Raw genomic sequence first — 12,672 nt, 5'->3', positions numbered from 1 at the left:
TATTGAGAGAATTCAAGCAGCCAGGTCTAGAAAAAGAAATTATAAAAGGTGGAGGAAAAAAAATTGTTCTTGCGTGCGAAACTCGATGGTGCAGTTACAGAAATGCATTTCGTTGTTGTCTAAATAATTTATCGATAATGCGTTGAATAATAAAAGATCAGAAGATTAGCATTAAGTGTTCGGAAATGTTATCACTCGATTAATTGGGGAGCGGTGCACTTGGACACGGTGCATTTGGACACAGCCAATCACAGCACCGTGTGATTAGAGACATTTGTAGGGTCCCTTGGAACAGCGACTTGTGATTGGACTGTGTCCAATTGCCCCCTTGTCCAACTAATATACACCCGATTAATTGCACATGCGTATTACTATGGTGGCGCCACTTTATGTATCATACGTATCAAACCTAGGACGTATTATACTTAGTTTCATACGTGTATATAACCAATGTATAATACGTTAAGGGTGCCGTCCCATTGAGCACGGATCGGAACGCCGGATCGGATTTCTTACTTTAATGAGCGTTCCGTTCTCTAGTTCCGTTCCGTAAAAGTTTCCTCTACCAGTCCCATGTAGCAAAAACGGAACGGATTTCTAGTTATAAAATATATTTCACTCTTCAATTAAATATTTCAGAATATTCATGACAATGTTATCGGCAAGATAATTGCATAAATTATGTATATAATTAATTCTGTCGCGTCAAAATAATGAAATATTGACGAATTAATCATATTTATTTGCGACCGACGCGCCATTCCGTTCCGTTTTGCTACATGGGACTGGTAGAGGAAACTTTTACGGAACGGAACTAGAGAACGGAACGCTCATTATAGTAAGAAATCCGATCCGGCATTCCGATCCGTGCTCAATGGAACGGCACCCTAAGTATAATACGTGCCCAACCCTGCTGCTGAGACAGCTTTTACTAAAATCTGATTAAGCTAGGGAATTTTTTAAATGGGTCGATTGAGTACCACTGTTCAGTCGAATTTCCAATCCGACAACTTATCGTAAACACCCAGAGGTTTGTTCTTTTGTTCTGCACTGCTGCAATAAGTTTGAGTGAGATAAATATTATCAGTACTGGCAGTGCATTTCGAAACACAGCCCATGTGCTGAACTGAACTGAACTCTATTACACTTTCGGCAAGTTCCGGTCGTGATGTACGTCGTATGTTCAACTCTATTTTTCAATAAAATATATGATGATTGAAGCCGATAAGATGTTACATTTGAGGAAATACGTATTGACCGTTCTCAGATGCGACACGAAATTGCACGTAGCTCGTTCACTGTACTCAACGTCGCCGTCGGTGCGCAAAGCAGGTTATGTACGTCACTCGTTGCATCATTGTCGTGTTCCGCAGACAAATTTGCGGCCAAATTACACAGCGTGCGGAATCAGGACATTTAGTACAACAATCGCACAATCATCAGCTGATGAAGTTAACCAGAAAGTGACATCGTTTTGCAACGACGTAAAACACGACCAGACATGCCCAGTGGACAGATTGAAGGAAGTTATCTGGTTATGCGACGAAAACAACTATCAGTTGCAGCCCGATACAAGCGTGCTGCTGTTAAAATGCTGCGGCAGTCCACTATCTACCGTGACACCCAACGAGAGGCAAAATCTCGCCAATCAGGTATGGCGGCTCGTCAAGGAAAACGGCGGCGCGCTCACGTTAGAACATTACAACACGTTGCTAAATGTCCATGTGGAGAACTCTAGCTCCGTGGATCCCGAGAAGTTTCTGGCCGATATGAATGTGCAGCCAGATGATGACACATATCGCCTGCTGTTTAATAATGTTGCCAAAACAGGCAATACTAAGCACCTGCAGAGTATCATGTCTATGATTTTGAGGAAGACTATCTCGCTCGATCAGGACGTCTTGTGCACATTGGTGCAGACTCTTTTGACCAATGGTAATACCACTGCAGCACTAAATGTCATTACATCTATGCAGAATGCAAATCTGCCCATTAACAAGATGTACACCGAGCTGGCTTGTGAGTATGCGACACAAGGCGATATCTCTAACGTGATGAAAATTCTAAAAGATGAGCCACAGAGCAACGTGAGTCTATTTAGAATCATAAAATCCTTGAGCTTGTCTGGTAATGGCGGACACATCCCTGCTGTTGCGAATTTCCTTACAGGCCCACTGCCAACAATCGAGTCTGAGATAAAAAATTTGATAGAGGAACTGGTGCGCGCCGACCGAGCCATGGACGCGCACGCGATCATAAATTGCGTCGTGTCGAATAAAGAGGCCGCACAGCACACGACGAGCTTCATAAACAACTTCCTGAACAAGCTGATTATGATGAACGTACCTGCTAAGGACATCACGAAATCCGCGAGCAATTTCGTACAGTCGGGATGCGAACCTGAAGTTTTGACCAACATAGCCGAGACCTCGTTGAAGCTCGGCAGGGAAAAACTGAGCCTCGCGATATTCACAGCGATACGGGAAAATGGCATCGAAATACGTCCGCATTATTATTGGCCTCTGCTGTTGGATGCGCAGCGAAACGAGGGCGAGGCCAAGATATACTCACTCATCGCGTCCATGCGTGCCATGGACATCGATATTGACGTTGATACGGTGACCGGTTACGTATTGCCGTTCGTAAACACTGTGAATCCACTCCATACGATGGAGAGATTAAAAATGAACGGCGTACCTGAAAGTGTTTTGAACACGTCTATGATATACTTCCTGCTGAAGAAACATCGGCTAGAGGATGTGTTGTTTGTGTGCCAGGACACAGACCTGAAACTGAACTACAAAATACTGATGACACCACTGATGCACGTTTACTTCGCTACGCGAGACATTGAAAGATGCGCGAAGGTGTTAACTGTATCTAAAAAGGGTTCCGATTTTGTCGGCCTGTTTTTGATGAAGCTGCTGAAAAACAAGTATCCAATACTCCACATACAGGAACTTCAGGACTTGTTGAAAACATTTGACAAGCATAATGTGAAATTCTCGCAACATGATAGCAATTTTCTCAAGAACAAAATTGACATCTTTGATGTCGATCTTGAGACGAAAATGAATCTGTACAAAATAATCGACAAAATGGTAGAAAAGAAGCTGCGGTTCTCCACGATGATAACCATGCCGCATCCAAGATATATGAGTCCCAGTGAACTCGCCTGCCACTTCATCTGGATGAACAGTAAAGGAGGCGACACTAAATACATCCTGAAATATCTATTAGAAGCATATTATTTGGATAACAATCTGAAGAAAGCAGAGAAGATAAAGCAAGAGTACGATATGAAGCAGTATCCCTGGACAACCGAGATGAAAATACAATTGTTCATTCTGTATGTCGAGCACGGCAAACTGAAAGAAGCCGAGACGTTGCTGGCCGAGACGTTGCTGGCCGACATCAAAATGACTGACCAGTTCCCGAAAGACAGAAACATGATCCTACTGTTCGCCACCGCGTTGGTGAAGGTGGACAAACCGAAGATAGCCTTTCATATTATCGAGAACTTTTTTAACGTCAACAACAGGAAGAATATGTTCAAGAATTGTGTCAAACTTTTGACCGCGCTGGCAGAAAGCAAGTATCACAACAACACAAAGGATATGTTGTACTTTTTGACTGAGAAGAAGTATTGCAAAATTACCAACGATGTGCTGCGGCCGCTGGTAGCGATACCCTTAAAGCAGAAAGATATCCCATCGGCGATAGCAATACTAACAAAATGCTTGCATATGTACAAGAAGATACCGATGGCGGTGGAGGTGTTTACGGAGTTATTACGTGAGAAAGATAATGAGAACGTACAGAGAGCGAGTAAACTCATAGAAGAGATGTACGATATGATAGCGAATATACATGGCATCCAGGAGGCCAATACTTACATGATAATGGGACTAGCAAATTTAAATAAAATGGAAGAACTGCGAAATATATTGCAGGTAATTTAAATGACCCTATTTATTACGTCTCTTTAATTACACTTTATAGTATGAAGTATATAGTAATAATAATAATCTTTATTGACAGGCTGTATGAGAGAGAGAGAAAGAGAGAGAGAGCTCTTTAATGCACAATAATGTCAGAAAAACAGAAAGATGAACGTTACATCTATGCATAAGTAAACACTTTAGTAAATATGACATATTTACACACAGACATTGACAGTAAATGTGACATATTAGTAAAGAGAATTAAATGAGAATCTCTCTCTCTTTTGCTCTCTCTCTCTCCCCCCTCTCTCTCTTTTCTCCCTCTTATCAGAAAATATGAAATAGATTAGATATTTATGTTGTTTTTCCTCATCAATAGAACTTTTTATATAAAATAGAATCTTTTTAATATAGAATTTTTCTTTTTATCGCGATTTTTTTCTGTTATAGGAGCAAAAGATTTCTATGTCAGTTATTATTCGCCAATTCACTTACATGCAGAAATTAGACGACACAAAGTGCTTGTTGAGAATTCTCGAGGCGAGTCAGGATACGAGCAATGTGGATCAAGTTTTCTTATGCGACATGCTCCTTAGCTTTTACAGTAAGTATATTTTCTCCTCGTAAATCAAACTGTGTACACTAAGAGAAAAAATGGTTAATCTTGTTAAATATTATTATTTCCGGCGCCAACTAAATCATCTTGTTTTAACAAGAAAAGTAATTATAGTAAATGTAAGATTATTATCACTAATATCATAATAACAGTTGTTACGAAAAGTAATTCTTCAGATTATAATTCTTTTACTATGTAGTGACAAAAATGCATATTTTAATTCTTATCACTATTATAATTCTTATTTATTATCTTAATTATTTATTTTTATTTACTTATATAGTATCATTTTTTTGCTATATAGTGACAAATATCAAACACTTCTTTCTCAGTAAATGCATGAGATATTGATATTGACACCATTGATGTTTGTGTTCGCAGGTAAAATAGGCGATCAAAAAAGCATTTTCACGCTTTTGGAATTGATACGTGCAAAAAATATCAATCCCGGCAAATCTTTCAAAATTGGTTTTACTGAATTTTGCCAGTTGAATAAAATACCACTCCCAGCCGAATTCGAGTCGGAAATTAATAAGATAAATGTTAACATTCAGTGAATATGCAAATATCGTGAACAATTACAAAACAGTGACAATACGCATGAGATAAAAACAATTCAATCGTAGATATAGCTAAGAATATTGTCGTCGTTATCTCATGTTCGCATTATTACTGTTTTCAAATAAATATTGTTAGATTTGAAAAAGGTATTGACAATTTATAACTCAATAAAGAGACTTCAGATTTTCCTGAAGCACCAGACCGTAATCGTCGATTAATTTGAAGGCTTTCTTTTTAAGCGGCTCGTAATTAACGCGCTCCTTCTCTTTAGCTATGAATTCCTCGATTTCCTCCTTGTCCATTTTCAATTTCGCTAGCTTATCCTCCAAGTTACTGATTTCCGGATAAACCGCGTATTTCTCTAGCCTCTCTTTGACTTCGTCGTATTCCGTTCGCAGAGACTTCAGCTGATCTTCGCGTATCGTTTCCTCAGACACCAGTCCTTCGCGTTCAGCAATCAACTCGTCTCGTTTAAGCTCGTTTCGTGTCTTCAGACCATCCAGGTCTTCCAGAACAATTAGTTCGCTTTGTTGTTTCTTCAGCTTCTCCTTTAACTGCTTGGACTCAAGTTGCAGTTTCTCCTCCAGGATCCTCATCTTATTGAATGTCTGTTGCATGATCGCGTAGTCCTTTTTCAGACTGTCAAAGTCGTCCTCGCGATGAGTGACTTCGTAATCGTTGTAGGAAAATTTGTCGCGCAACACGGCCATTTCCTCGGCCTCCGTCAAGTACTCATTGTTAGCCACTCCGTTTGCTACCGCTGCCAGCTTGTCGACAATGTCTCGCTCGAGTGTCTCTAGCTTCTCGGTCTCCTCCTGCTTGTTCTGCTCGTACGTTGACATAAATAGCTCCATCGTTTCCTCTCGTTTACGCAGCTCCTTATACTTCACTTGCTTCTCCGACTGATTATCTTCCATGTCTGTCTCCAACTGTTCCAACTCCAGCTCCAATTCGGTCACTTTCCTCTCCTTCTCTGCTATCTGTGCCTCCGTCGCGGCGATATCCGTGTTGTCACGCTTTATCCTCTGCAGTAGTTGTTCTTTCTCGTCCTCCGGTGACAATCGCTTGCGTTCCTCTTCTCGCAGCCGGTCACGCTTCTCCTCTGCCTCGATGACCCTGACCTGAAGCTTCACAGCTTCCTGCTTCACTTGCGACAGTGCAATCTGCTCTTCCAAATGAGCCTGCTCCTTCGACAGCTGATCCAGCTCACGCTGCATCTGCTGTACTTGCTCCTGCAGCTCCGTTTTCTGTCTGGACAAGTCGTCGTACTTCTCCTTCGTGTGCGGGTCCATGTTCTCGATTAGGTGTTCGGTTCGCTTCTTTTCATTCTCGATATCCTTTTCCATCTTGTGCAACCTCTGCTCCATTTGCTTACGTTGTTCAAACAGCCGCTCGACCTCCGCCGTCCTGCGTTCGTTCATCATTTCTAGCTCCTTAGCTTCCTGTTCTATCGTTTCCTTGTCGACGTCCAAGGTCATCTTGTCCACGACAAGATTATAGTCCGCTAACTCTGCCTGTAAAGTCGTCAACTCGGCGGCCAAACTCTTGGCTCTCTTGTCGTAGTGCAAAAAAGTGGCCTTCTCTTTATTTTGCATGTCGATATCCTTCATTATGGTCCCGATCTCCTGCGTCAGCTCCCTTATCTTCAGTTGTAGTAATCCTTCGTAGTATCTCTTATCCTGAATCTGCCTGTAGACAGACATTTCAACCATATGATTAACATTTCCAAAAGTAGCAATAGTTATGACAGGAAAATGTTGCAAAGTTAATTTTTATTTCTATATCTGTGTCTAGTAGGATGCTATAATAATGTCTGTATTAAAAAAAAAAATTGAAAATATTACAAACATTAGATCAAAATACTTTTGCTCAGAGTTAGAGAAGTTATTTTTTCAAAGTAATCCATTACCATTATTTACAAGAAAAGTAAAGAGTTATTACGAGTTATTTGTTAATTTTTTAGTAAGTTTTGAGAACTTTTACAATTCTCTTTTATTCCATGTACACGTATTTGGTATGCGCGCGTGTATGTAAGCTGATAAAAGTAATTATTATATATGTTACCATTTGTATTACCATTCTCAAATTATGTAATTGCATATTCCCAGCAACATAACGTTATATGTAACATACATGTTAGTTGTAATTTCCTACTCAACAATATAACTGTTATATAACACGTATGTTATATAACAGTTACATTGTTGAGTAGGAAATTATAACTAACACGTATGTTACATGTAACGTTGTATTTGCTGGGTTGCTTTTACCAAATCATTATTAAAAAAAAAAACATAATATGTAACGGTTACAAAAATCCTGAGCAAAAGTATTTTGATATAACAGCGTTAATATAAATCATAAGTTCTCAACCCGCCTTTACCTAGTCATCGGTAAACCTCTCGTGGTTCCCGGTCGCACACCCGCGATCCCATGCTGCGTTATCGGCCGATCCAGTACGTTAACGTTGAACTGCTTTGTCGCGGACATTCCCGTGCTGGAGCGTGCCAGTCCGGAATCCATTCGGACAAGACGTGGGCCCGCGGTAGGAACGCGATTAGACAGAAAGGAAGCCGACGGTGGCCTCGCCAGGGCGAAACGTCCGGGCGTCGCCGAGCGAAAATTGACAGACGAACCGACGTATTCTGGCGACTCGTCCTTGTGTCCTCGTCGAGATCGCGGCCGGTCGTACTTGCTCTGAGGTCTCACGATGCCGGTGGGCGGTCTGTCGATCTTGTTCGAGGTGCTAGGCCCATCCTCCTGCTGGTCCCGTCGCCAACGGGTGATCGGTCGTTCCGCGGAAACTTTAACGGAAACGATCTTTTCGGGTTCCATTTTCTGAAGAATCGCGTTCTCGCTCGAGGGAATGTGGCGATCGACGTCACTCGGCACATCGACTGCGCATCTATCCTTTGATAGATCAGGTAATAACGCGATATAATAGTAATGTTTTGCTAGTCGTAGTCATAGAAACTGATGCACTTAGGTGGCCGGTTTAAAATCGCCGGATGATTAACGTTCGTGCAAAAGTGCATTCGTTTCTCGTGGGATGATAGGTTAGATTTTCGGGGTAGTATTCGGATTTGAATTTAATGAAACAAGAGGAAGCGAAATTTTATATCCAATTAATTACGACATATATATCGCGATTTTGTATCGCGATATGAAGATGGGGAAAAAAAGGAATAATCACGAAGTAATTATAACGCGTTTTTTCTGTCTTTATTTTTATTTTAAACAATTACAAACAGCCTGTATTTGATATAATGTAATTAGGTAACGTGGTAATAAGATAAGACAGACAAACAGTACACTGAGTGCACTGTTTTACCATACACGTCGATATATCGTCACTTGCAACACATCGAGATTTTTCTATCGGAGCTGCAATACATTTTTCACTTGCAACACATCGAGATTTTTCTATCGGAGCTGTAATTCTCTCTCCATGTGTTTTCCGGAAAATTTTTCAAGCATCAATATTGCAAGAAGAACAAAAACACCGCTCGAGAATACAAATTAGTTTTTATGTAACTCTCGCGCGTCTTGTTTTTCCTCAGTAGTTCCTGGCGGCGGCGTTAGATGGCGCCACCGATGTCATCGACGTTCGGAGCGCGGCAATTATCATCAGTTGCCAAGCAACAGCGGTGAGACGCGGCGCGTCGACGATGCACTCAGGCGGCACCGGCGCGACGGCGGCGCGGAGGGCCCCCCGAAGTTGAATTAATATACGTTCGTCGTCCAAGAATATCCGCGCCACAGCGGCGGCTTCGAGGAAAGCCGAGGCGGCTAACTGGCGCACTACGCGGCGAGAAGCCGTCCTAGCGTGCTCGTTCGCGCTCTCCTTATCCGTCTGTCTGTCTCACTCTCAGTGCGGCCGGCATCTCCACAGTTCCGCTGGTCGAGCGGGTTCGAATTACTCGATCGGCCGGCTAGCTGTGCGGACAGCTTCGGACTCAGCCGATCGTCGATCGGCTCCCCTCGGCCCGCTCCGCCGACCGACGACATTCGCTCGCGCACCGGCGCGCGCGAGTAGCCGCGACGATCGAGGAACAGAGTCGTGAGTGTACCACGAGCGGGGAACGCGCGCGCGAGACCGACGTTGGCGCTGCGTGGTGTTGCGTGCTTCCACACAAAAACTCGCACCGTCGGGCGTCCACACATCTCCTCCGTTGTCCTTAACGACGCCACACGGTAAACCGGTTCCTACGGGGAACGAACGAACAGACGCGGTGGAGACGATCGAGCCTCCTCCTCGTGCTCGAGAGAATGCTCTGAACCGCGGCGAGTGTCGCGCGCGCGCGCGTCCGCGTCCGCGTCCACCTTCTCTTTCTCTCTTTTCTCTCTGTCTCTCTCTCTCTCTCTCTCCCCCTTCGTTCGTTCGTTCGAGGTTCGCGCGCGCGACTGTAGAAACGCGCAACCGGCGTGCGCGCGTTTCGTCGCGTACGTGAGTGCGTGCGAGTGCCCGCGAGTGCAGCAGGAGAACGCATCTTTCTTGCCTTCCCCTCCCCCTGCCCCTTGCGGTGAGAAAGAGAGAGTCCACGGGCGAGCAGCGGAAATCAAGGTCCACACCGTCGCCGGCACGGGATCATGGACGAGGAAGAGATCGACGGCGTCAAGTCACCCATCAAACGGCTGGGCTCCACGCGGAAGCTGCTAGTCTTTAACAGTGAGTGTTTGTTGGCGCCTTGACACGCCGTTGTTTATTCGGCCGTGCTTGCATACGAAATGTCACGCCGTTCGAAAGTATGAAGCGCGATAATCGATTGTTGCGTCGAGTGCTGTAGGACGCGTAAATCTCCGGCAGCGTGCATAGCTTAACGTCCGAAGTACGAGAATCTATCTTTGATTTTTCGTCTGTGCTAAGCTCCCCACTCGACTTGCCGAAACTTTGCCCGAAATAAGGTTATCAAGATGGTTGCTTGTTCGCGAAAATTCGTAAAACGCAGCCTGAAGTTGTCAGCTTGGAGAGATCTTTCGGTTCTCTCTGAAGTTGCCCGAGAATTTTCAATGTGACGTCGACATTCTTGTACGCAAGCACCGCGATCTTTTAATTAGACGTAGCTTTTAATATTTTGGTGCGATGGCAATCAGGGTGCGTTGCCCTACGATTTGAAGCTCGCACTGGAACATCTTGAGCGTTTGAATTTTGAAATTTTCAGGATGGAGGAACGCAAAGTATCCTTTGCGTCTGTATTTGTGAGCGTGTCCGATTCCCGTCGCAACGCATGACATTAGTAATTCTCGCTCTTCTGCTAGTCCATATTATAGACAAATCTATAAGATAGACAGAAGCGGAAAATATTAATCAGCCTTGGCACTATTCCGTCACGATACGTGAAATGCGCAATACTTCGAGAAACTCCGCGATATTACAATTGATAATTTCGAAAACACACAACGAATGAATAACATAACACTTCTCATAAAAATATTCCATATCAATAATGTAAACACGCGTCCGCGAGAAGCCGTTTGGAAAACAAATTTTTCTATCGCAAAGACACGACGGACGTGTACGAAGATTCATTTTAATTATAAACAGATTCGTTTTTTTCGACGAGAAAAACTAAAAGCGTTAGCTTGCATTTTTTTCTTCTCGTTTCTTTTCACAAATAGAGCACGGATTCTCGTCGAAATGTTTATATCTCGGCGTATTAGCTTTGTCGCGAGTTTCTACGAAATCAGCTGAGAAGTCGGAACAATCTGAATCGAATCTTAACCTATTTTCGACCTGAATATTTTAACATCCGTATATCTTGAAGGATCAGTGTATGTTTAATACACGTAGAAACCAAAGGCTCGTCTACGCTCTCTTAAGAAAAATACTTCCAGTATAAGGAGGCTAAAGCGAAATAAATTTTTTTTCTTTCTTACTGCAACCTTTACGTCAAGCTTATTCCGCATATTGCAGACGAGTCTTAAAATCCTACTTAGCGTCTCAAACGTAGAAAACACACAAAATACCACTATGTTTCAAAGAGAATTTTTTGACAAAGCTAGTGCCACTGCAAAAAAGAATATCTAAAAATTAATGAATATTTTTTTCTCAGTGTAAGTTGAATCGAATCAAAAGAGGTTGATATAAGCTTCAGCGTCTCAAAACAGGCATTAAGTGGAATATTGAAGTCGAAAGAAGGATCAAAATTTCGACTGGAGGTGATAGGTCGCGCGTCACATCCGGAGGATGGTTTCGAGAGTTTCGAGCGGAGTTTCGAGTTTCGCGGTCGATACGAATTTCCGATCAACGCCGCGAACATGAGTAAACGCGCATGAATCGCAGTCTCGAGCGAGTCTATTTCGGCGCGTCATTGAGCACGCTCGCTCTCTCGCTCACTTAGGCGGTATCCACTTCGCGAAGATTAACGAGCGCGATTCGGCGGGGCGAACAGGTGCGATATGTTTGCCATGAGAAGTGTAATACGCGAAATGGCATGTTACCAATCTCGTCGTCGCGCGACTCGCGTAACTCTCGGCGGAGTTTCAACCTCCTATATCGGAAGGCGCGACTTACGTAAAGCTGCCGCCGCGACTCGCATAAGTCTACCATTACGTCAAATCTGCCCGAAAAAATTGGAGACGCAACTCCTCGTTCGATTCGCCTCGTTACGCGCGTACACTGAGAGAGACAAAAATTTCTAGAAATTACTCTCTTAAAATGAATCAGTCAAACATCACTGAAAACAGTGAATATATATTGATTGCAGTTATAAGTATAGCACTGAAAGTGCTCAGTGCTATACTCGTAACTGATATCAGTGACTATTCACTGATTCACTTTAAGAGAGTAGTAAATATTTATTTGGTGAGAATGTACTATATTTACTTAAATATAAATTCTTTTATTTAAATAGAATAAATAATTGCTAATGGAAAATACTAAGGTTTTCTTAAAGGGTTTCAAGAAAATGTATATTATCTTATTTGAAACATATTTTATATTAATATAAGTAAATGTATGCTCTGTTAGCACCCTCACCAAGTAAATATTTACTAATTCTTAGATATTTTTTCTCTACGTGTACGTGCTCGGAGCCGTGAAAAGGGGGATCTAACATGTTGAGTCACCCCGTAGTGATCGTCGATAACCGACACTACGATATTACCGCGTGTCTTGTTAAGTTACGCATAAGATATAATTAACTACATACGGATAGAGTATAGAGCGATACAATAACAAGAATTGCATTTATTTTAATGGAAACATTTTTAACAAATTGGATTCTTAAAAGGAGAGTGATTTCATCATTAAATCGCGTATATAATAGCGTATTTTTTTCCATTATGAAAATAAAGTTCCACACTGAGGGAAATGTCTGATGATACTAACCAGAATTCTATTTAGGTTTACCGAACGGTATGGTGAATATTCGTGTAACAAGATATTTAGTCCATGATACCAAACTATCGGGTAAGCGCATTGTCTAAGTAGCATTACAGTGATGCTTAAATATGTTTACCAGACCATCTGGTACATCATATAATTCATTGAATGTTATATATATAGAGTTATATATATATATATATATATATATATATATATATATATAT

At 42.3% G+C, this 12,672-nt stretch overlaps 3 protein-coding genes across 3 annotated transcripts in view; 2 read left to right on the top strand and 1 right to left on the bottom strand.

Moving 5' to 3' along the window:
• Positions 1-1,018: 1,018 nt before the first annotated feature.
• LOC116847001 (leucine-rich PPR motif-containing protein, mitochondrial-like) lies at positions 1,019-5,339 on the top strand. The gene is made up of 3 exons (XM_032821539.1): positions 1,019-3,953; positions 4,395-4,548; positions 4,942-5,339. The coding sequence occupies exons 1-3, from the start codon at positions 1,209-1,211 to the stop codon at positions 5,115-5,117; spliced, it is 3,075 nt and encodes a 1,024-aa protein (XP_032677430.1). The 5' UTR covers positions 1,019-1,208; the 3' UTR covers positions 5,118-5,339.
• LOC116847003 (intraflagellar transport protein 74 homolog) lies at positions 3,948-8,041 on the bottom strand. The gene is made up of 2 exons (XM_032821540.1): positions 7,505-8,041; positions 3,948-6,810 (listed from the first exon to the last, which is right to left on the bottom strand). The coding sequence occupies exons 1-2, from the start codon at positions 7,954-7,956 to the stop codon at positions 5,286-5,288; spliced, it is 1,977 nt and encodes a 658-aa protein (XP_032677431.1). The 5' UTR covers positions 7,957-8,041; the 3' UTR covers positions 3,948-5,285.
• An 871-nt stretch (positions 8,042-8,912) lies between these two features.
• Positions 8,913-12,672, top strand: part of LOC116847000 (SLIT-ROBO Rho GTPase-activating protein 1-like) — a 101,823-nt gene continuing 98,063 nt past the window's right edge. Inside the window, exon 1 of the mRNA XM_032821534.1 lies at positions 8,913-9,790. Within this exon, the coding sequence (XP_032677425.1) occupies positions 9,712-9,790 (79 nt within the window). The 5' untranslated portion in view covers positions 8,913-9,711. The remainder of the gene's footprint in view (positions 9,791-12,672) is intronic.

The sequence above is a fragment of the Odontomachus brunneus genome, unplaced genomic scaffold (assembly GCF_010583005.1).
Source record: "Odontomachus brunneus isolate Ranch 3 - 2012 unplaced genomic scaffold, Obru_v1 Obru_scaffold_072, whole genome shotgun sequence".
In the NCBI taxonomy this organism is placed as follows: Eukaryota; Metazoa; Arthropoda; class Insecta; order Hymenoptera; family Formicidae; genus Odontomachus; species Odontomachus brunneus.
This window is presented reverse-complemented; position numbering and strand designations above follow the sequence as displayed.